Source organism: Lathamus discolor, chromosome 1 (assembly GCF_037157495.1).
Source record: "Lathamus discolor isolate bLatDis1 chromosome 1, bLatDis1.hap1, whole genome shotgun sequence".
Lineage (NCBI taxonomy): Eukaryota > Metazoa > Chordata > Aves > Psittaciformes > Psittacidae > Lathamus > Lathamus discolor.
Window position 1 is genome coordinate 83,063,961 of NC_088884.1, and position 25,736 is coordinate 83,089,696.

At 37.7% G+C, this 25,736-nt stretch overlaps 1 protein-coding gene across 1 annotated transcript in view; it reads left to right on the forward strand.

The window, feature by feature from the left end:
- Window positions 1-25,736, forward strand: part of PIK3C2G (phosphatidylinositol-4-phosphate 3-kinase catalytic subunit type 2 gamma) — a 215,197-nt gene that overhangs the window by 28,233 nt on the left and 161,228 nt on the right. Inside the window, exons 7-11 of the mRNA XM_065683405.1 lie at window positions 2,792-2,862; window positions 10,407-10,470; window positions 13,436-13,489; window positions 15,372-15,494; window positions 21,764-21,797. Of these exons, the coding sequence (XP_065539477.1) occupies window positions 2,792-2,862; window positions 10,407-10,470; window positions 13,436-13,489; window positions 15,372-15,494; window positions 21,764-21,797 (346 nt within the window). The remainder of the gene's footprint in view (window positions 1-2,791; window positions 2,863-10,406; window positions 10,471-13,435; window positions 13,490-15,371; window positions 15,495-21,763; window positions 21,798-25,736) is intronic.

Sequence of the window (25,736 nt, forward strand, 5' to 3'; positions counted from 1 at the left end):
TTAGTTGGGGTTTAAAAAAGGGTATGATCTGCTGAGAGTCAAGATGAATGTGACTTACTGTGGCTCTGTCTAGAAGTAGCAAATTCAAAGCATGATATTATAGCAAGTCACAATGGAGTGCTGTGTGCTATTTCCTTCATTAAATGCACAGTTCTCATTATGGTAACACTACAAAATATTCTCAAGGCTTGCGATATTATACAAGTCCTCTAGCATACATTGAAGCAGCATGACAGCTGTCAGAGGTCAGGTGCTCCAATCCTCATAGTGTAGTACGGGCAGAAGACTTGAGTTGTGAGCAAAACCAGCAGACAGAGCCATATGTGGCACAATTAGTGCTGCACTCAGGAAACTGGCAACCGTAAACTGTTTTTGTAACTGGTTATGTCTGATAGTCATTTTTGCTGGAGCAACACAGTTGGGTTCAGAGGCATAATCTGAAATCATCTACTCTCAAACACATTCCCTAACCCCCAGATACTTCTCTATAATACATATAACAGTCACATGTTAATATACTGAGATAAGGAACACAGGTGTTTGTGTTCCTTACACAATGCCCAGACACAGTGGTCAGTGCTTAGGTGTAAGATGCATACTTCAAAGGCTTAATGCATGAGAATGTTTTGCTTAATTTGCTTCTTCCATTTCATTCATCTAATTCATCTTTCACTTATTGCCACTGTGTGATAAAAGAGATAGTAGCACTCCAGATGGGATTATTGCAGAACATCTGTAATGTATCTAGCTCAGCAAGATTCTGCTCCTTAAATGGTGCTATTGCTAAATCTCTTCATAGCAATCTAAAGCACAATTAGTATGAATTAATTCACATGTCAATTAACATATTTAAATTGAATCCAACCATATTATCTACACAAGTTGCTCAGGAATGTTAGCTTTAGGCCACAACTGTACTACAGTTAACTAGAAAAAATTGCTAGTGTGGTCACCTTTTTGTGAACAAGCTTTCAATATTTGAATTCGCTAACATTCAAAATATTAGGAGGCTTCTTTACCCAGGCAAATAAAAGAATGGGGTTTGGTGGCTTTTTTGTGTTTGTTTGGTTTTTTTTTTTTTTAAACACAAATCTTCTTTCAAGTTCTGTTAGGGGAGGGAGAACAAGGAATCAAAATTCATCACTGTTGGATTATACCGTTCTCTTTTTTTTTTTTTTTTTTATTGTATGAAAGTTTTATCAGTAAAAGATTAACAGAATATTTTTTTTTTCTCAAGGATATGTTGTGCTTAATGTTAAATCATTTTGTCTTCCCTTCACAAAGGACCTGAAAGTTTCATCAGTTTAGTCCAGCCTAAAATGGAGTCACCTTTCTGATTTTTCTGTATCCTTGGCCAGATATCATTTCTGTCCTCTGCTTCACCTTTGAGCAACCAAATATTTTAGATCAGTACACATGTAAACAAACAAGCTGTAGCCTGGTTTCCTGAGCTGTGCCCAACCCAGCCATCATTTGCATTTCTAGGGATACTAAGAAGAATAACATCTGGCAGCTGTCCTAGCTGCACTAGATGCCTATGTGCTGTGATGCTGTCCTGCTTCTGTCTTATTGGAACTAGATGATCTTAAGGTCCTTTCCAACCCTAACCATTCTGTGATTCTTATTGAGTTCTTTTCTCTCTTATCCTCTCAAGGTTATACCTCTTCATAAGTGTCATTCCCTTTGTGAGCCTTGACCAGTGAGTTTGGAATTGTACTTGTCACAAGCCCCTCAGTAACTTTCCCTGTAAATTATAGGGATATGGGATCAATCATGAGTCAGGAAAAGGGCAGAATTTTCAGGGCATGGTGGTGCCTACAAGCTTGCAGTGCATGCCTAGCATGGGCTGAGCTACCTCGGGCGGGAGGAGGCATTAAGGGCAACAAATCCATGGGGCTAGAGAAAGGATTGTGTCTGAATGGGAAAAGGCTGATCAGCAGAATGCACCAAATAAGCCAAAATCACAGAATCGTTTAGGTCGGAAGGGACCTCATTGGATCATTTATCCAATCCTTCTGCTCAAGCAGAGTCAGCTGGAGCAAGCTGCAGGACAGAGCCTGGTCAAGTTTTGAATATCTTGGCAGATATTCAGACCTACTTCACAACCTTCCAGGGCAACCTCTCTCTGTGTTTGTCTGTCTTCACTATACTTCCTTTTTTCTTGTGTTAAGCTGTAATTTAACACATTAATTTGTGCTGTCTGCCTTGTGTCCTGTCAGTGAGCACTGAGAACATTCTGACTCCCTTGTCTTCATTATTTCCCGTAAGATACGTGTACACATTGATAAGATTCCCCTTGAGCTTTCCTTTCTCCAGACTGAGCAGTCCCAGCTCAGTCTCTCCTCATATCAAACATGCTTTAGTGCTTTGATCTCTCAGTGAAGCATCACAGAGATGAAGTCCCTTCAGAGAGTGTCAAAGGATGGTACAGATGTTTTCCATTCTGTTCTTTTAGTAAAGGAAGCAGCAGAGAGGTGGTGGATACAAACTGATTTCTGCTTCATAGCTAGTGTGTATTGCCATTTCAGAGGGTTTTCTGAGGCCTGCTATAGTCTTAGTTGATGTGTAGCAGGAAGAAACTATGGTGGCGATTTGGCTTTGCCTCCTACAACCCCATGTAAGATTAGAGATTCATCAATTAAAGTTTCAGACCAAAACATTCTGAACACTCTTAGAGTTCCTAAAGAACATGCTGACTTAAAATAGCAAGCAAATCTGTCCAACATACATTCTTCCATTCAGTATACTCAGAGTGAGATAAACTGTCTCACTATATGCCTCTGTTCTACAGCATGAGGATGACCAAAGACAGTTCGGTGTGAATCAGCTGTTAGAAGATACCTGTGCCTGGAGACTGACTCGGTAAGAACACTGGTATTTAATTTCTGTTTGTAATTGTTCATGTTTGTAGTGAGCCTCCTGGTCCCAAAGGACAATTCCAAGACCTACTGGTAACAGAAATGGTACCGAAGAGAAAGAAAATTGGTTTAAATGTTTTAGACTCTTATTTCCAGACCTTCTGATTGCTTAGCAAAAATCAATAATAATTTATAGATCTGTGTAGTTTTACCTATTCTCTCCCTTTCATGTCATAGAAGGTTCTATTAGAGTTTTCATGTTTCCTGAAGATTCCCAGGATTGAAGGAGTCATAATTTTCACATGTGCATTGTTCTTAGAAAACTTTGAAGAGTAAATACTGTAAAAATAATAGGTTTGCTCTTCACTATTCCTGGTTTTCACAGTTGAGTGATGTTTTATTTTGGTTTGCTTTTTTAATAGAGTCTAGCTATGACAAGCTTTTAACTTGGCACTCTTAAAGTGCATCTGACTCTAAAGCTAACCTACCATGGACAAGCACTAAATGAGATAGATTCCTCATTCAACTTTCATTATGCTCCATTTCATGCACTTAGATAAAGAAGCTGTTAACAGGTTTTTGTAATGTTTTTCATCAGTATTATAAAGTGCATTGCCAAGAACGGTCAATGCCACACCTGTCATTTAGCAGATGGAGGAAAACAGAGAGGTGGTGACTTGTTCAAGGTGAATATCTGGTGCTTACTGAGGACCCATCTGGTTTCCTAGGAGTATGGCCCAAATTTCCATTTTGGTCTTGCTATAAAGAGATTAAACCAATCATATAATCTATGCACACATTACTTACCGACTGTTTTATTTCTTGCAATATAAAGCTTGTGGCCTTTTCCATGGCAAAGAGAGTCTTCAAAGGGGATATGTAATAAAAGATGTTGAGCTGGAAATCGACTATGGTCCACAAAATTTCCTCTGATGCTGTAGGGCAATAAATACTTTCTCTCTTCAACCACAAGTTCAGTAAATATTGAAAAAGTAACAGCTTGAACTATATTTGATTACTGTTTCCTGCTTGTTCCATGGATCGTTGACAGGTAGGAGAAAACATTTTCTAGCAGTGATGACCCAGAAAAATCAGTGATCAGACCCTGTGTTCTCAATTGTATTTCTAACTTTCTGAAGAAAAAAAGGGAAATAGCTGTGTGACAAAATTTTGCTATCCATAACGTGCACTGGAGCTGCCTGTGATGACTTGCAGAAGGATTTTACAGTGCTGAGTTGAGTGTGTGATAAAGTGGCAGATGAAATTTTGAGAAGATAAATGTGTAGATGGGAGGAAACAGTCTTAAATTCACAGATGAAATCATAGGCTCTGAGTTGCCTTTCACCACCAGGAGAGAGTTCTTGGGGTTATAATAAATAGTTCTGAATGTCATCTTGGTGCACAGCAGCTGCAAAAGAGATAAAACAAATGTTGGAAATTATTATGAAAGAAATGAAAAATGAAAAAAATATAAATATTAGGCCACAGTATCAGTGTATGGTGTTCATTTGTCTTGAATATGGATGACAGTTCTGCTTCCACCATTTCAAATATGATGTAATAGAACTTGAAAAAGTGAAGGGCAGCAATGAAATAATGAAGCAATGAGTAATGAAATGCTTTCCATATGAGAAACAAATAAATAACAGTATTCTTCATCCTGATGAAGAGATAATAGAAGATGGGTAGTTTTATAGATGACAAGTCTATGAAATTGAGGGGCACAGAGAATGTCTGCAGAAAAGTATCATTTATTGTATTTTACTGGGCAGGATAAAGGGAGCATGAAGTGAAAGTAGCAGATTCAAAACAGATAAGACTAGGTATTGCTTTGTATAAGACCTAATTAAGTAATGTCTGGACACAGTTTAGCTTACCCAGGACTGTGTCCAGATGATTTCTGAATATGTCCAAGGAGGGGTACTTCACAACTTCCCGGGGCAACTTGTGCCAGTGCTCAGTCACCCTCAGTACCTCCTGTGTTAGTTTGTGCCCCATTGCCTCTTGTCCTGTCACCTGGCAACTGAGGAGAGCCTGGTTTCATTGCCTTTGCGCCCTCCCTTCAGGTGTTTATATACATCAAGAATAACCTCCATGGCCTTTCTCTTCTCTAAGATAAAGAGTCCCAGGTTTCAGTTTTTCGCTATAGAAGAGACACTCCAGTCCCTTAACCATCTTAGTGGACCTTTGTTGGGCTCTCTCTGGTACATCCATGTTTCTTGTACTGAGGAGCCTGAAACTGGACATAGAACTCCAGGTATGGCCCACCAGTGTTTAGTAGGAAGAGAAGGGTCATCTCCCTCAATCTGCTGAAAACACTTCTGTTGCAGCCCAGGATACCTGTAGCCATCTTTAGTCTTTTTTGCTGCAAGGCCACATTGCTGGTGCATGTTCAGCTTTCTGTCCAAGAGGACTGCCAGGTCATTTTCTGCAAAGCTACCTTCTGGATAGTCAGTCCCCAGCATGTACTGGTGCATGGGGTTATTCCTCGCCAGGTGCAGGACTTTGCATTTCCTTTTGCTGAACTTCAAGAGGTTCCTGTCAGCCCATTTCTCCTGACTGTCAAGGTCCCTCTGAAATATTAGTACGACCCATTGGTGTATCGGATACTCTTTCCAGTTTTATGTCGTCAGCAAACTTGCTGAGGGTAGACTCTACCGAGCCATCCAAATCATTAAGTAAGATGTTGAAACGTTAATGGACCTAGGATTGACCCCTGAGGTATACCACTAGCTACCAGCCTCAGACTAGACTTTGTGTCACCCATCATCACCTTCTGGGTCTGGCTGTTCAGACAGTTTTCAAATCTACCTCACTGTCTGTTCATTCAGCTCATAGTTTATTGGCTTCTGGATGAGGTTGTTATGAGTGACAATGTCAAAACCTATGATTATCATAATGGAAGGTTATCAGATAGGTCAAGCACAACTTTCCCTTGGTGAATCCATTCTGACTACTCTGTATCACCTTCTTATATTTCACATGCCTGGAAACGGTTCTCAGGATTAGTACTCCATCAGCCTCCTATGGTTCAAGATGAGGCTAATTAGCTCTCTGGGTCTTCCTTCTTGAAGATGGGAGTCACATTTGCTTTCCTTCATTCTTCAGGCATTCTTCCAATATTCATGTTTGTCCAAAGATTATCAAGAGGGGACTCGCAATGACAGCTCCCTCAGCCTTTGTGTTCATCAGAGAACACGGACTTAAGTAGGTCCAGTTTTAAGTATTCTCTATCCTGATCCTCATCCATTTCTTAGTTTATTGCAGGGACTGCTCCCTGTAGGCCATGTTCATGAGTGGGCATCACACTAGACTCCTTGCACACATAAGCAGTCTTCCAGTGTCATGCTTAAGGCTTGCTTCAGGAAGTGCAATACATACTTTCCGTGTTATGGTATGAAAATACCGCCATGGTGGACTGCTTCATGTTATGTTGGGCATTTTCAACTGACCACCTCCTTTCTAATGAATAAATAACCTGCATGTCTTAGTAACAGTAGTAGGGAGTCTGGAGGTAACCAGGGCACCTGGCTTCATGCCACGCAGGGTGCACAGCTGGCTCTAACTGTGGCTACTTCAAGTGTTGTGAACACAAGCTTTCATGCAGTCCTTAACCTAGGGATCAAAAACTCACTCCTTGGAGCAAACTTCTTCAGCAGTGTTCACATATTCTTTTTCCCCTTCAGAGGCAACTAGTTTCAGTTGAAAGTACTGACACAATTATGTTGACAAGGCTTTGAAGCACCACCAAAACTATAAGGTGAACCATACAGGGAATAAAAGCCCTTATTCTTCCAAGCGTGCCACCTTATAGTACTTTTTTGTGAGTAAGCCAGTCAATATCATACCTAGTCATAACAGCTCTTTCTAATATAACACGCAACAACATTGTCCTGTTTATTCTTCACTGGGATGTATCTTTGCAATATAATTCCTCAATTCTATATCTGGCTAGGGTTGTAATAGAGGTGGAGTAGATGGATGCAGTGGTATGACGATGCAGTAATATGACGACGCAGTAGAATGGACTCAAAACAGGCTGTGCAAACCTGCCTGGCACCTAGAAAGGCCAGCAGATTACTTTCACATATTGTTGTGTCTTCACAGCTGTGAGTATTTAGATTAGCTAAATAAAATAATGCTCAGGGTTGCCTGCAGGTACTGTAGTTACATTTCTGATTGTAGCACAAAAACTTTTGTGTTTTAGAGAACGTATTGATTGAGATGCTCTCTCTGCTTAGATCTAGCAGAAAGGAAACGAGCTGTTTGAACTGGCTTGAGATGAAGTAAAAAGAATGAACTGGAACCTTTCCTCTGGTATAATTGGGTTTGCTCTCACATGCTAATGTGAAAAAGTAAAACCAGCAGCCACTATATTGCCTGATGCACTGATTTTCATAGCTTGAAAACCAAACACAGTGTAAATCAATGACTACATCAGAAGAACTACAGTCCATTGGCCCATAATCTCTGACACTGAGGTGCCAGAACTATAACATGATGACTAGCCTGATCCCTGCAGTTAGGCACAGCTTTAGGCAGCATGGTGATGAAGAGCATTTTAGAAAGGAAAACTAACATTGCTCTGTGGTAGGTGCTACTGCCAGGAAACTGAAAAATGAATGCTGTAAGCATTTGCTATATATATGATCTTCCTCCCATATAGACCAGCTGGATTCTAAGAGTGACTGTTTCAAGTTGTTTTTACTTTTTTTCTTTTCAAAATAATTGTAGCATATTGCCATACTAAAAGCTCCAAAACTTTCCTCAATGTCAAAGAAATCCTGAATGTTCATGGGCTGGTTAGCATTGCCATCTTTATACAAAGCTATTAAAGCTGTAGAAGTATGAAATATGCCCGTGTGATAACATATGGATATTGTTAATTATCTTGTAGTCAAAGATTGAGGATAGCATTAGTAGAGGTATTTTAATCATTGTTATAAGTTGCTGGATTTATTGTGTATTAATTATGTAAAATTACGGCTACTTTATACACAGCATTTTTTAGTGTAGAATAAACTGATGGAAAATACACTATTTTTTTAACCTAGTATTATATTATATTATATTATATTAATTATAATATTGACCTCACTTGGAGTGTTGTGTGCAGTTCTGGTGTCCTCAACATAAAAATGACATGGAACTGTTGGAACAAGTCCAGAGGAGGGCCATGAGGATGATCAGGGGACTGGAGCACCCCCCCGTATGAAGATAGGCTGAGAAAGCTGGGGCTGTTCAGCCTGGAAAAAAGAAGGCTGCGTGGAGACCTCGTATCTGAAAGGGGGCTACAAGGATGCTGGAGAGGGACTCTACTAGGGACTGTAGTGATGGGACAAGGGATAATGGGTTAAAACTTAAACAGGGGAAGTTTAGACTGGGTATAAGGAGGAAGTTTAGATTGGATATAAGGAAGTTCTTTCCTGTAAGGGTGGTGAGGCACTGGAATGGGTTGCCCAGGGAGGCTGTGAATGCTCTGTCTCTGGTGGTGTTCAGGGCCAGCTTAGACAGAACCTTGGGTGACATGGTTTAGAGTGAGGTGTCCCTGCCTATGGCAGGGGGGTTGGAACTAGATGATCTTAAGGCCCTTTCCAACCCTAACTGTTCTATGATTCTATAACTTTAGAAATTATTCTGAAGCCTGCATTTAGACCAAGCATGCTAATAAACTTGCTTACCTGTATGCATTAAGGCAGCAAAGCCAGCTCATATGTCCTGAACTACTTTTGAGCTGGATGGGTAATGCTATGAAAAAGATGCTATGCATGGAGTCTTGGTCAAAGCAGAGCAACAGTTTGTATTAGCTGTGATTTAAAAGGATTACAGAAGGAATTGCGAGGCAGCTACTCATCATACAAACTGCCTGGCTAGATAAGGCTAGTTCAGATTTGAAATAAAAAGCTGTAAAGGCAAAACCATGTGTAGGAGGAGGTTAAGAGTATGCATTTATGGGAAAATGCACTCTAGTATTAGCACAAGAAAGGCCACCTAACATTTCTTTATTCTGTATTATGATTTCAGTGCAGTGACTCTCTTTCCTCCTCTTTCAGTACAATATGTATAATCAAAGTCTAACTGTGTCCCATAAAAACTGTACTTTGGACTGTAGTTGCAAATTTAATCTTTGGTTGCTCAGTTAGTCAAACGAAGATACAATTTCTCTGTAAACAATAGACCATTTGCTCTGAAGCAAAGGTGACTTTCACCTACCAAACTGCAAGGAGGGGGAGAAAAATTCCTTCCAAATCTTCCAAAGAAAGATCCCTTATACAAAGGGTCAGTGTGAAATACAAGAGGGGAAAAAAGTCGAGAATAAAGTGATAGAGTAAAATTAGCAAACACTGCAGAAAGGGAGTAAATTGCAATTTCCACTTTTTCATAGAAGCACACAGAAACCCTGACTACCACCAAGGACCATCAAGGCAATAGTATGTCCATTTTACAAATCAGTAGGCTAGGAAGGGTGTGGAAGTGGGAATTAAGGTTTCTCTGCCCCTTCCTGAAGATTTGACCTTGCAGAGAAGGCTGTCAAAGGAAAAGGAAGGTGTATTCCTGTGTGTAACAACCTTAGCCATGGTCTCGTAGTCACCTATTTGTTCCAGCTGACAAACAACAGCTAGAATTTTACTGTGCTTGAAACATAGAAAATTACACAAATGCTTCTTAAAAGCAAAACTCTGATTCTGGTCATCTGGTGGGGATAGCACTTGGAGCCTGCAGTGCTAAAATGATGAGGTTTACAGCTGAAGCATCAGTCCAAGAGTTCAGTGTAGTGAGGTGTATACTCTTGTTCATAATCCTGATTAATTTACCCTTTGCTAGGGCACAGCAATGTGCCTGTGCAGACTTTATGGTAGCCTCTGTAGCATAACAAAGGCATGGGACTATGGAGTCGTGTACGCCTGTCTACAGAAGTCAAACAGATTCACAGCTTAGCTAATACCATGGAAAAGGCAGTTACTAAGACAGTGTGCACATGTAAACTTGAGAAATGTAAGCAAATTAAGTTTAATGAATTATGAAGCATTGGTTTCCCTGTTTAGAATACACAGTTTTATAATTGCGACAGTATGGGCTCTTGAAATGTAGTTTTCCCAGATGTTTTCCAGCTGGTTTGCCTGATTCCCTGCAGCTTTAGTTTGTGAAGTGACTGAGAAAGAAGGCATTGTAGCATGTACTTAAGTTCATCCTTCTTCAAAGTAATATTTAAGCAGTTGCTTAACCTTAAAGAGTAAAATAGATGGGATGTGGAGTTCAATAGACAATGAAATATAGGATCACATACTGGAGTACTTTTACTTGGGAAACTTGTATCCTCCAGGTATGGGTAGAAGGTTTTTACATCTGTCCTTTGTGGCAAATGTCTGCCAAAAAAAACCATGGAGATCCAGGCTCAATTACTTGATGTTCACATAAGCACTTGCTCCATTTTATGCCAACATAAAATCAAACTCTTCCAAATATGTGGTGGGGGGTAGGGGAAAAATCTGGTCTTTTCATCCAGTTGTTATTAAGTTGATGTTGGTTTCTTTTTCTGATTTCCAGACAGAACCTTCTATCAGTTATTATGAAATATAATGGTCAAGTGGGATGTCTATTGCAAGATGAGGTATTTGTTCTTAGTTTGTTATACCAGAAAAGCATGAACTTCTACATGAAAGGTGTCTAATTATTAATCTGTCTCAAATGCAATTAAGGAAGACTTTTAATTAAGGTTGTTTCACCTGACTTTGAAAGGATATAAATTCTCTTAGTCAAACTTGTATTGAGATTAAGAAGAAAGTGCTACAAATTTAAAATCTCAAAGGTGACTGTTTCTAAGTATCAAGGAACCTGTAAATAAAACAAGATTTTTGGGTTGGCGGTGTAATATTTGGATTTAGTGGAGGTATAAGGTGCTATCTGTATCTGCAAAATTTGTCCCTGATTTTACAAAACCACAAGCCAAATGTTTACATATTTAGGATATATACTGAAGAATGCAGTAGTCTGCAGGATTAGGTTTTGGCAGCAAAACTCATAAAACTTTATTTTAAAGTAGTGAGCTGCTAATTGAATGTTACATTATTGAAGGAAAGATCTCTTAGAAAATCATCTCTGCTAACTAATGTTTTAAGAACAAATGTCTTAAAGGACAAATGAGTATTTGAACGGCAGCTTGGAAGAAACCAAATGGCTATTTGATCTGAGTTTCAGATTGTCATGCTAACTGACTTTCTAGGGTTTGGAACTGGAAAGAAAATGAAGGACATTAGTAAAATCAAAGAATACTGATGTAGTCTGGAGATATTCCAGTGTTTCCCTTACAGAGTTATAACTTCTTATGCTGAAAAATATATTTCTTTGAAATATAAGTTAAGACATACATTTCTTACTTTGTTTCAGAAATCTGTCACATGAATTCAAGTCCAGATTTTAATCTTTCTGGCTGTTCTTATTCTATTCTATTTTGAATACTCAGAAAACATACACGTACATACAAGTATGTATACATATACGCATAAACATATGCCCATGTACATACCAATTTGTACCTAATGTACATACATGGATACATAAATATATATCAATACCTATGTAAATAAATATATGTAGATAAAAATTCTCTATGTTTTCGTATACATCTTTGGCACTTCTCTTCTGCAAAATGCATACAAATTTAAAAGCTGTTGAACTGTGCCTACCTACTGTGTAGGTATTCACTGACTTCACGGACTATTTAATGTGTAGCATGTGATGCAGTCATAACCATTTGTAAAATTGAGGTCCCCAAGATCAAATGCGCATATACATTTCTTTACTGAAGTACACCCCTCAGTGTACTTGAAACTTTAGGGCCTAAAGTAAGAATATTCCAAATTCAAAGAAAGCTATAATCTCAACGTTAATGAGGCATTACAACCCACCCTCTGCAAATGATGCTTTGTAGATATTCCTCAGACCTATAATAAAGCCCTCTTAAATTTGGTTTTGCTAAAGATTTTTACCTTGAGTAAGCAATTACTTGAGATCATTAAGTTTTTATAAAGCGAAGACAGGACATTTTTCAAATATTCATGCTATGCAACAAATATGCCTGTGTTACTCTAGAGCTAAATTTCTCAGTAGTTCAGGGTGGGGTTTTTTTAAGTGTCTTGTCTACTCAAGCAAACTCAGTGCAAGTTTGTGTGAACTGCTTTAAAGAGTAGGATTGCAAGTTAATGATGTAGGTCAGATCACCATGCAGATGTTTTCAGAGGTGTCACAGTGTATGGAGCTTTTTCAAACCTATAATAATTAAAACTAGTGTTAGTACTTTGCATTAATAAGTGGCTTGAATAAACAATGGAAGCTGTAATGTAATGCATTTTGGTCATAAATAGATAACTAAAGAAAGCAAAACTTGAGAATCCTTGATTTGTTATTTGAATCCTTGTTTAGTTATTTTCTCTAGTGTGTTATTAGATTAATTTTGAAAGTTTAAATTTGGGATCTTTATAATTGTTCCTTATCCCAAGGTTACACAGGAATAATTATGTTGATTTGCAAAGCCAACACTCACATCACAATAAGAGTTGTTACCCATCCGATTCACCACAGTCCACACTTAGCACACTCTGAACTTTAAGCCACTGGGATTTACTCACATATACTATATAAAATGCACACATATCTGCTTAAGTTCTGTACTCAGGTAGAACTTCAGTTGTAATCAGACGGATCTTGAGATTATCAGTTAAAAAAAAAAAAATAAATTTTTTTTTGCACATTTGTCTACCCACTTCCAAAATTACTTGTTCAAGGATGTCTGTTGAAAAGCCTTGGAGAAACCAGTTCTTCTGACTTATGTGACGATCCCACTATCATTAGTAATGATCAGTAAATGGAAAAATCATCTTATGATGGATAATGCCTCTATAAAATAAAAAAAAAAAATAAAAAATCAGGCTGTTTGGCACATGGTGGGGGTGGAATTGGTATTGCTGGGGTTGAAATGTAGAGAGTGTTTCCAGGAAGTGTGTGCAGCCAGAGAACTAGCCATTTTGATTGCCCTGATAATCAGTTGGCATACACTTCATTTTAACTCTGTTCAGAATGTACTATTAATGTAGAGAGAAAACTGTAAATTTTTAGTACAGAGTGCAGAAGTTCTAGAATGAAATAGCTTTTTTTAATCGTCTAAATAATTTAAACACCAAAATATCCTTCAAGGGTTCTTTTGATATTTAAGTATGTGGAGGGAAAAAAGACATATACAAGATGTAGACTATAATTCTTTGGTACTTTCAGAAATGTAAAACTTCTGTTAGAAATTAATCTCCTTCTTTGGGGCAAAAATCAAAAAAATCAATGTCATATGTCTACATATGGAAAACTCTTTATGTGATAATATCCAAAAAGAGAAATAGTGAGAAAGAGGTCATCATTTGTAGTACACACTATCACACAATTTTTTTTGCATGCTTACTCTTCTTGATCTATAGTGTTCTCCTTAAAAGCAGCTGCCATATAAACCAAGTCTATGGTATAGTAGCTTCTATAAAATATTAAGTACCTTGGTAATTTAGCTCTAAATGGAATAGTATATTTTACAGAAAGAAATGCATTCCTCAAGATATCCAACTGTCTTTGTAGAGCAGCACATATATGTAAGTACAAGAATATATACACAGTTGGGAGGGGTTTTCTGGTTTGTGTTTGTGTTGGGTTGTTTGGTTTTTTTGGGGAGTTTTTGTTTGGTTGGTTGTTCTGGATTTGGTGGGGTTTTTTTTGTTTTTCCTGTCTGGCAGTAGAGCTGTTTCTCTACTTCAGAATTACTCCTGTGTATGTCTATTGCTTCATGTGCTGTTCAGAAATTTGTCTACATGAACATGTCTTTATAGACATAAAATCTATTGGTTTAATAAACCATAGCTATTTGTGAAGGAGAAAAATGCTAAATTAGAATTATACTTAATTTATAATTTAATAAATATATATTATATACTTAATTTATAATTACAAATTTTATACAGTAATTAAAAAAATATGCATGTATATGTGCATATATATGCATTTTTTCAACAACTGCACAGTAAAACAGCATGTATAATGCTTTGGTTTTGTCTGTGTTATATGTGGTAAGCAAAGCCATGCCATTTTTACAGGTTTCTACTTCTGCTGGCAATGTGTGTGTGTATAGAAAATAAATCCAGCAGGAGTTTAATTTAAAAATCTTAAGTGGAAGGAAAGAAATAGGAAAAAAAGGAAATGGACTCCTTGTAAACTGTCAGAATGGTGAATCAACTTCAGAGCAAAGAAGGCTCTGAAGTTCTCAAGAGATTACAGTCAACCAGAGCCTTTTTCTCTTTAGAATCTCCAATATGAAAAGGTGTTGCTGTCTTTAATTGCTAAAAATAACCCAACAACCTATATTTAAAAGATTTGAGAATATTTTATGTAATTCATTCCCACTTTAGTTCTGCTCAAGGCAGATAATGTGGAGTTAGTAGCCTCAATACATTTTTACATTTATTTGTATTAATAATAGGTAGTAACCTTCTCAGTACAGCCTGCATATAGACCTTAAGCTTGAAAACTCATCTTGTTGCAGCTTTTCTTTTTCAGGCATGAAATAGATAAGTTACAGAAATGGTTTTACCAGTAGACATGCTGGAACACGCTAAAAGGAACATTTATCAGTACAGAAACATGGAAAATATTTATAGAAGAGTTTCTACTTGTTCAGAGAATGTATTTTAAGGTTTAATGAAGTGATATAACTATACAGGAAACATATGAATTTTAATTTATTTATTAATTCTCCTGAGCATAGAGTACTTGATATTTGAAGATTGCATTTTCCTTCCTTTGCTATCCAAATTTTTCTTTTTGAATCCTCCAATGTATTTCTGAGATTATTCATCTAGAGGGTTTTTTTCATATGGTAATATTTAAAAATCTAAATTTATTATCAATAAGATTTAACAATTTGAACTATATATACATTTTGCAGAAAAGCTAGTTGCAGAAGTACTCAGTCCACAGGTGTCAGATTATGCAGCCTCCCACAGAGTCACTATTTTTAGGAGGAACATGGCTGTTTGCCAGCTCTCCCAGAGACGGGTAGGAGACAATATTGGGGATAAATTCACAGCACAGTATCATAAAAACCACAGTCAGTTTCTGAATCATTTAGGTTCATGTGTCCTCAGAAGTTTGCTTTTTCAGGGCTTCTGCGCTCATGAAGTTAGGACAAATTGAAGTTTTGCCTCGAAGTCAGTTTTAAATATCAAATTTGTCAGTTTTCAACAAGGCTCACTTTGTGGCAGATAATTGGACTTTCATGAAAAGTATGTTATCCTTAGGTCACTAGCGATTTCAGTGTAGCCAGACTAATGCCTGGTGTGTTTGAATTTTGGATGAGCAGATGCAATTTTCTGCATACTCACTGGCATGAACTTTACACTAAGGTGTTTCTGATAAATGGGATGTGTCTACTGTGTGCCTTCCCCCTCCCCCCCCCACCCCTCTTTTGTTTGTTGTCAACAGCATAAAATTGATAATGTGATTGAAGTAGCTAAAGCTATCTGCAGTGTCCTCTGTTTTGTGGAAACCAAAGACATTACTGATGCAGTCAAGAAACTCCGTGCAGTGCCATTGGTGAAAACACAGGTAAAAGATGCAAGTTGATGTCATATTTTTTCCTTTAAAACTGGAGCTCGAACGGGTATCGCTAATTTTATGATTGATCAAAGCCATTCTACTGTCTTATTGTATGAATTTTCCTTCTTACTGTATGCATGCATTTATTTCCCCTCTGACAAGCATTAGGTAAAGGCTCTATCAAAAAAGATGTGTGACAGAGGAGCAATAGAGGACTTGTGCTGTGTTTAACTATAACTGAAATGCTCCTTTGGTTGTTCTTTTTTATTCCCACAAAACACACAAATCTCTGCTTTGCCACAGCACCTGTTTACCAAATCATGCAATTTCGAAGTATTCTCTTCATAAATTTAGCATAGGTTGTTAACAATAAAAAAAAAAAAAAAGCTTCTATAAATATCATATTAATTACAGATAGAAATGTGCTACTATTTATGTAAAGAAGGACCAGCATCATATAGTCCTTATTTTAGCTGGAATACTCACTCTTAAAACACTGAGGTGGATTTTTCAGGGGTTTCTGTATAGTCATGAACTACCACTTTGGGTATCTGTTCTTGGTTTTGTCATCAGCCACTTTGGCATGACCTTGGACGAGTCACTCTGACCTGATTTACAGAAGTTCTGAACACCCAAAAATTCTTCTGAAATCAGCATCTTGGAAATATAGGTGCTCAGCAAATTTGAAAATCAAGCCATTAATCATTTGCATTTAGTCTGGTGTAACCTTAACTCATACTAATTCTTTCCCATCCTAGTGAAATTTCCTCTTCATTCTTTTTGAAAAAGTTCAACAAGTTACTAAGGATTTTTTTTTTATTTTATTTTATTTTTTTTTCGTTTCTTATACGGCCTCTGTCTTTTCATTCTCTCTCACACCAAATATTGTTTAGAAAAACATGCCAAACTAGGTAAAGTGGTTGCTTCCTCAGACAGTTACCTACTTATAAAACTTGTATTCTTTCTCTTTATTGAGTTGTTTTGTTAGGTTGTTGGGTTTTGGGTTGTTTATTGGGGTTTTTTAGCTGTTTGCTTTAATATGTGTAAGAACGCTTCTGACAGGAAAGTGAACAATGGGATAATTAGTGTTAACTGAGGTAACTAGTGAGTGCTGATTAGAAACAGGTCTAGCTAGATAAGTGGGATTTATTTCATTTTGCCTGATACACTGTTTGAGGTCCCACATTGTAAGACTGAGGAAAGCTGGCATAATTCTTTTTGTAACATTTCTTGTGTTGTAGGAATGATATATGGCAAAAATTATATATTGTCATCCATATACACTTACTCTTGACAGGTTCAAACCATCAAATACTTATCTTACAGGGGCAAAATTATTTCTAACAGGTGAATGACTCACAAAAAAAACCAGTATGTTAGTTGAAGAGGCTCCAGCGATGCTCAGGAAACCTCTTTTCTTAAATCTTTGCATTCTTAGTCTCTCTTTATTCCTCTTTCAGGTGGGAGGGTTAGGGTAATAGTTTCCAACCTAAGTAAAGTACAGGACCCAAGCAGATAAGCTCTAGAACATCAGTGTAGGTCTCTGCAAATCTGGGTTGTAAGTAAATCCCTGTACCATGTTTCTGGAACAGAGGACACTAGAGATCACGGAGCAGACATTGCTGCATGGCCCTTGGCAGAACCAGCTGTGACATTCTGGAATTAGTTATATGGGTGCTGCCTGTCTGAATTTTGGCAAGTATTGTTAAGGATCAAGATGCAAGAAACAACATAGCTCTAAGGTTTTGTTGTTACTGTTGCTCAGAGCTGACCAGCTGATTCACATAAGTGCCTTCTCTTAGTTCCATTCTAGGTCATGACTCACTGTAAATCTTGTTGCTATAGCATCCTCAATCTTTTCATGTCCACTTCAGCATCAATTATCATAAGTCAGTGTTCTGGGTAAATTCCAGCAGAAAAGGGTCTGTGAGAGCATGCATTTTATCTGGCGTGTTGTTGATTTAAATGAATATATCTCCATTTAAGAAAAGTTATTCCTGTATATTAGGGGGCACATACAGTAGAGAAAGAGGTAAAAGAAGTAACGAAGGATTCACATGATCTGCTTTTCAGTTAAACCTCAGGCTGTCCTGAGAGGTGTTAGGCAGATCAGTATTTTCCCCTGGAGAAAAGTATTTTGTCAACCCAGAATCTTTCTTAAGAGATAAATAGAACTTGGCCTAGTAAAAATATACAGAAGACAGTAACAACATCTTCTTTAGGAAGGAATTTGAGCAAAAGAAATATGTTGGTATTAAATTGTTAAAAGATTTCTTTGGGAGCCCAGAAGAATTTAGTGTATTTTCTCTTTGAGTCTTCCTGTCGGTTCTCTGAACCCAACATGTAAACTGCTTCCTATGGCTGACTTATATTTACTGAGTATCCCAGAGTCCATTTTCAGCTGCATCATCTCTGAATTCCAGCAGAGAAACAGAGCAGTTCCTATTAATGTGGTCTACCCTGAGCATCGGAAAAGCCCATGTCATGCCATGAAGAATAAGATAATGGGATAAAACCCAAAGAGTACAGGTCACCTTTTTTGAGCCTAAGGTTTCTGTTGATGTTCACATTTGCTTCTGCTTGTTCTGAGTCACTGTTATGCAAGTACTGTTTTTATTTTAGATATGAAATGATTGGTACTAAGCAAAAAATTTAATTATCACCTGATCCATCCTGTTGTAAAAACAAACCAACCAGCAAAAAGCTCTTCCTTGTTTCCAGCTTTCCATTGCTTATTCTTCAGCATGTGTCCAGTTTCCAACTCCACTGTATAGTCTCCAATATATGCATGTTTTGCTGAACTAACTTCCATGTACTTCCTTGCACAGAGGAAGTACACTTTCCTTTTCCTGTTTTACTTATTTGAATTATCAACCCTGCAGAGCAAGGAATGCCTCTCCTTATCTGTATGTACAGTCTCCAGCACAGTAGAGTGCCTGTCCTGGCAGTAATCTTTAGAGGCTAAAAATATAAGTGATGATGATAATGATGGTGTTTGCTCATCTGTAATGAGCAAAATGATACTATTCTTGAATACCCTCTTCTGAATGTTGAAAAGTGTCTGCCCTGATTGAATATTTTATCACTAGTCTTAAAATATTTTTCTGTACTAATATTCACATAAGAAGCTGCTCCACATTTCTCTTGGAGACTACTGACTGTCTGGATTGTTACTTATTTTTCAAAGTTTTTAAGTTATTGAGACGTTGAGGTTTTCTTCTCTTAACATTTCTTTTCAGGCTTGGTTAGCTGAACTGGTTGTCTGTCTCTTGAAGACTTCCACTAAAGGCTGTCTGTGACCTTGAGTGACACTCCTATCCCCCTTACTCTCTCCTTGGTGAATCACACTTAACTAACAAATGACTTCAAACAAATGGAGAAGAGAAAAAAAAATTTATATATGTGTATATATATATATATATATATATATATATATAAAGTCCAACTGTTCCTGCATTAGCAAGCCCTGTGGCTGCTGCTTCTTGGTTTTTACTCATTTGAGAAACAAGTGCTAGGACAGTTGATTAGACTTCAGCAATCTAAAAGAAATTCAGTTTTGATTTTAAAAAGAACTTCATATTTCTCAGCAGCAACTAAGCCATAACATAAAAGCAGGAAAATATATTTCTTCAAGTTCTGTAACTCAAGTGCTGTTTCATTTTGTGAAAATAGAGGTTAAACATTATATGTAACTGCCTTAATTACAGAATAGTATATAAATACAGCAAATCAGATTTTATTTATCAGTATTTATACAAAAAAACCCTCTCCTGTCTGTATCAACATATGTAGCCAAAATTAGTACTCAGCAGTTGGATGTTTGATGGAGTACCAACTTCTCCAAGCCTTTTTTGAGTTCAACTCATACCTGAAGTGTAAGGGAATTTTACGGGAATTCTTACAAAATTATTAAATCCGACAATATTAACATATCTTGTCAGTCTGCTTGAATGGTTTCTGTTATGTTCAACAGCATAGTACCCCAAGACTTTTTGTTAGGCAGAAGAGAGGCTTTTTTCATTCAAGCAGGTAACTTGCACCACAAGTGAATGAATTGTTTGAGGCTACATCTCAAATGCCTGCAGCATTATGCATCAGGTACGAGAAAAATGCCAGAAAAAAATGTTCAAATTGCTTTTTTACCATGGTTTCCTGATGCTTTAGTGTACCGTGTGGTGTGGTTTTGCGTGGAATACCTTTTAATGCATCCATTTGGCAAGCTCCATGTGCACGTGATGCCTTAAGGAAACTACTGCTTACTCCACCCAATGTAAATTTCATAGGGTGCCAGAATATGTTTGTGTATGCTCTCATGATTTAAAAAATCTCCATGTGTTTCTATTTAATTCTGCTTTTATGAGGAAAGAAAAAAAAAAAAAAAAAAAGAAAACCAGAGAAACTTACTTCCAATCTTCTGTGTTTAATTAAACTGTTCCTATTACCTCCTTACTGCCTTTTCAGTGCCAGTACTGTACATTCCTGTAACATGGTTAAAAGATGACGAAAGAAGCTGGGCACCAGTGATACTGTCTTCTTAACTGATTGCATCTCTTTATAAATGTGATTCATTCAGACTCTAACCAAGCTAAACTTGGGATTTTAAAATCTGTTCAGGGGAAACTCTGGGCCTGCTTGCACAATAATGTTTTTCATTTCTTTCTTTCTTTTTTTTTATCCCTTCCTTTCTTACAGCAGCTCACAGAAAGTCCTAGGAGATCAAATCCTGCCAGAACAGGCTCTAATCCACTATATATTAAATGGGCTACACTATGTTGAAATTATAAGTACTGTTCCAAAAGGTTGTTTACTTTCCAAAATTTGAGAGTATTGAACAAAGGTCTCTGTTCCCATTTGTCTCACAGCATTATAAGGATTGTGAAAACATATTTCTCGGCATGGATGTTGCTTTTTCGCCCTCAAGTAAGCATTTGACTTCTCTTTATATTTACCAGACAAATGCTGGCAGCTCCAAGCTGGGTACTGGAGGGAAAATGTACATCCAGCATTGTACTTCTTATGTCACCTCTGCGTGCACTGTAATTTGTGAAGCATCTTGCTGAATACCTATGTAGTAACATGAAGCATTCTTAACCTGCTGCAAAGGGATTAGTGACTGTAAAGGATAACAAACCTTACAGGGATAGTGGCTCAATCAGTGCAAGCCACAGGAGATATTGAAACCCAGAATTAACTTGACAGTCTCTCTGGTCAAGATTTGCACCTCAGTAACTTATTTCTGTGTCACCTTGGCACATGTGAGTGTGATGTCAGAGCCAGGCAAAGACAGGGCAGCCTGAGCAGCCAGGGAAGCTGGTTGCCTGCTTTTGCCCTTTTTCCAGAGGCTGGGTCCCACCTCTGACCCAGGGGTGCAGGTGCCACCCATCCTGCCAGTAGATATTCCAAGGTACCTACATGATGTTCTTTCCTGTGTGCGTGGGGAGGCACAGGCAGTGTAACAATATGTAAATTTGCCCAGTGTCTGAGAAGCCTGGAGCAAGGTCTGATTGATGATAGTTATTGTACTTGGGGACTTAACATGGCAGCTTTTTAAAAACAAGAGAAAAAAGAAGTTTAATTAGGCTGGTCAGTTCTGTGTAAAGAAATGGCCTGACCTTTCAGCAGTCGTAAGCACCCAGCAGTTCTTGCTGACAGCAGTGGGATATGAAGTGGGAATCCAGATGCTGAATTAATGTTAGACATCAAGAGGTGTGTTTAGGCACCAAGGTATAAACACCTTCTAAATCCCTGCACCTAATATTTCCTGTAGCCATCTCTAGTTAGCTGCTTGCTCAAAGGTTTTTATATAGCATAGCTATTTTTGCTGATTTGGCACAGGAGCATAGGTGAAATGTAGGCCACTTCAGCTTTGAAAGGATGCTGGGGCTCTGCCTGCTCAGTGTGGTTGTGTCTGAGTATGGAAGGTATGTAAAGGGATAGAGAGGGTATTCTTATCTCTGTTATACCAATGCGAGGCTGAAAATGTGTATGCACCTCAGATGTTGAAAAGTGCTTCTTTGTATCTTGATATGCCTAAATACTGTCAGAAATCAGGTCCTGAGTGACTTATCTGAGATGATAGAGGAAGCAGCTGGAAAAGCTAGAGAAAGCAGGCCTTGGTATTCTGAATCCCAGCCATGTCTTCTGTAATCATAACATTAGGATACATCCTTGCCCTTTCTCACCTTATTTTCCATGAGTACCACTAAAACTAATGTAACTGCTATTTGGTCTTTTCTGAAGTAACTGATTGCTTTTCCCCTTTGGTTTTGTCTTTGTAGGATTCACTTCAAAGTGTGGAAAAAGCAGAAAAAGGTAAAGTGTTATTTTTAAAATATGTTAATTCAAGATGTACCATCAGAAAACGCATTTTGCTTGTGTTGTTTGTTTGTATTAGTGAATTGTAGATGTTTACAAATTTAGTTGTATTATAAGGTAATCATGACAAGTTAAATTTTAAGTGATCTAAAAATATAAATGAAACATAACATTTCCTAAAACTAATCTGGAGATTCAAATACAAAGAACAAGTAGTAGAGTGAAAGAACTGATTGCAGTCAGTGATGGTCATAGCAGTGGTTCTCAATAACAACTTTTTCTGCAGAGAAAAGGGAAAATAAGGAACTTCATGAAAGCCTAAAGAAATTATTTTTGTGTATGGCTTTTCTACTCAGCTCCAATAACTTTCATTCTTCCCTCCTTAATCTTTAGTTCTTTGCTTCTTTTGTGTAAATAGTGTGTTGGTTTAGGTGATACACTGTCATAAGTAGTTTAACAGTAATGGACAAAATAATAGATGCTGCTGTACTTAATTCCTCAGATAAAATTGGCTTAGACTCATTGGTTGATGCCCAGTACTGTTAGCATTACTGTGGTGCACCTCACAGGCTGATGGGTGTGCAGGAGACTGTTCTGTGGTGGATGCCTGTGTTGGGTTCCCGCCGGGGATGGCCACGCTGGGGCATGGGTCTTGCTCTGCCCCTCTGTGGCTGGCTTGTGACAGGAGCTGGGGATGCTATGCAGATGTTTTCAAAGGGCCTCCCATCTGAACATTGGAGTGGCTGGGGTGTGCTGTGGAAAGGTGGTCTGTCTCTGGTTTGAGGAAAAAAGTGGCCTCTGAGATGCTTTTCTTCCCCCCTCTTTTTTATTTGTCTTCTTTTGTTGATTGCAGTGTGCTCAGAGAGGCAAAAAGGTGAACCAACCACAAAGACTGCAGTAGTCTCCAACGCAGAGGTGGTTGAAATGCAGGATTCCAAATGCCAGGCTTGTTGTTTCACCATTATTCAACTTCATGAACAGCAAACAGAGAAGCAGCAATTATATCTGTGAGCTGCTAGGAAAAGCTAAGCAGCTGGAAGGCTGGGAGAGTGGGGGGAGAATATGCAGGTGCAGAAGGGAGGAGAAAGTAAATACAGTTTGTATGATTCTTCTCCCATGGATATAGTAATTTATCCCACTAAAATTTTTTAACACTCTTAAAGACAACTAGTTGTTGAAGATGAAAAGAATTAATAGTTACTACTCAACATCTACATTAGAAACATGTTCCCCTGCACAGTGTTCAGATAACCTGTCTGGAAAGGATCTAAAGCATTCCTCTACTTAAAGAGATTTCCGGATTTGGACTTGATTGTATCAGCAGCTTCCTCAATGAATATCTGAATTATTGAATAACAGTAAAGGAATCTGATGCTTTACCTCTGTATTTCTCTTTACCTATTTATATATAACAGGAAAACTTCAGCTGTGAAGTGTGATGCTTCTGTTTGTTCTCGGCACACCCTAATTTCATAATAATTGCAGAATCCTTTTGGTAACATAATGTTAGACTCTTCAACTTTTTGACTGCAAGTCAAAACTTGCCAGGCCATTAGTGATTCTGTGGGGAAGCCTACATTCAAAGCTGTCCAAGGTAACCAAATTTCAATTTGACCTCTCACGTGCATTGATGATACATTTCATATATGTTTTAACATACTACATTCCTTATATTTGCACCTATTAAGCTTCTAAAAGCAAGCAAAATATTTTAAGTTAGGCTAAGAAGTCTAGCTGTCATATCAAAGCTGGTGTTAAGAGCATGTCTGATAAAATAAAAGCCTGAGAGTAATGACTAAATCTGATCTGCTGGAGCTTAGGCCTGATCCTCAAGAGGTGTACTTCAGTGTGGTTAGCTGACTATAACTGCAGGCATGCAAAACTTTGCAGGCATGCAAAACTTTGCAGGCCAGAGACACAAAAAGTAAAGTAAAATCACTACCTTAGCTCAGTGCTGGTAATTTTTTCCAGGTCTCTGGGAAGCTAAAAGTCTATGTGCTTTGCTTTCTCTAGCAGCACAGTTGCAAATGAAGTCAGCATTGACAGCCAAGGAGGAGACAGACTGTATTTCCCTTTTGTACTGTTCTTTTCTGTCTCTTGTGTTTATCTTTGAGAAAACAGGATAGAATTTGAACAGCAAGAGCAGCAATCAGTTACTCCAACTAATAATTTATTTTTCCTCTCTTCTTCCTCCACCAGGTATCTTACTCCACCCTGAGTATCATAAAAGAGTTTCGGTTTTCTTCATTTTAGCTTCTCTACCATAAAAAAGAATGCTATTAAAATTAAAGCCTTACTCAGTAATCTGTTTAGAAGCTGCCTTGATCTTTCTTTTTAATAAGAGGTTATCAGAGGTTTAATATTAGTCATTCACCATGGACTAAGCAAGTCAAAGTCTCTATTCAAAATATCTAGCCTTGATTTAGTGTTGCAGTAACTGGCTCTGTTAAGTTTTACTTCTGTAGACCAAATTATTCCATTGCTGCAAATAGAACAGTGCTTATCCATTTATGGCTAAGTCTGGATCATGTACTTTTCCTCTGTATGAAGTCCTTAGATTACACTAATGTTGTAGTACTCAAAGGATGGTTTTATTTCTTTTTAAATGTGAGGAACAATGGGCCTTTCTAGACAGTAACACCTTCCTGCATCATCAAGTGTTCCCAGAAAATAAAGATTATTCATGTTAATAGAGATTTAGCCTTGGAATTTGCTTCAATCCAGAGTGTGAAAACGCGTGCTGCAAGTGGATACAAAACTGAGTCCATGCGTGTTTCTCAAAAGCTGATGAATTAATGTTTATACAATGTCTACAACCTTTCTGCTTCAGGCAGGGATTTCACTGGATCAGACATAATCAGCTTTTGGAATTTGATCCGTAGTTCTCTGGGACCCATCCCAGAAAGTCTAGAATGCACCACAAACTGATGTTAGTGAATCAGCAGCCTGGTCCAGCTGAATTGCTGGACTTACTATCTTTTTTGAGTGAATACAGAAATCTGTTGCCTTGATGATGATACATTTAATGAAGTCAGCGTTAGATTTAAGCTCTAAAGGTTCACTAATTGTGCTTGCAATTTGGTAGTTGCTTCTAGACCTGATCATAAAAATATCCACCACAGACTGTTGGTGTTTTTTTTTTTTGTTTTTTTTTTTTTTTAAAGGATGGGGAAATAATGGAAGGCTTTTTGAAAATTTTTGTGTATAAAATTGAAAACTCCACTTATTTCTTTTCCTAGCACAAAGCCATTATGGTTTTGGTTTGGAAAAAAACACTTTTTGTTTCAGGGTATGGAAAAATGTCAAGAGTGTTTTAGAGATTGCGTTTAACCATGTCTTCTGCATTGCTTTCACATCTGAGCATGGCTTTTTACCTCTAACTTGTTGCTGTGTCACATCCTGTAACGTTCTGAAAGCCAGCGGCATTTTTTAACCAAGACCAATTTTTAAATAACTGCAACCTCAGTGGTTCTCAAAAAAGAAATATTAGAAGTTATCAAGGCCTCATAAAGCATACAGCAGCAGAGACATTTTTGATGCTAGGACAGCAGGAGATTTTTAAGTGTCCTTCAAGGGATAATTCATAGGATTCTTCCATTAGTAGGAAGAAACAATATGGTAAATATTGGTCTTGGAAACCACATCTGATCAGCATTTGCATTACAACCTTTTCATGTTTTGCTTTTTCTTTCTTATAATAATGTTCTAATTAATGCTGCTTAGCACCTTACCTAAATCTCAAGGTTTTTCTTATGGGGCGGAGTGTGTGTGTGTATAACCTAAACTGTATTTAGGATCTTGCTGGTTTTCATCTCCCTGAAAAAAAAGTGGGAAAGAGCAATATAAGGCTCCTGTTCTCCCAAATAGTTGTCAAAATGGCCTTAAGACTTCATTCCAAATTCTGTTCAACCAGATATTTGTCATGTTTTACCCAGA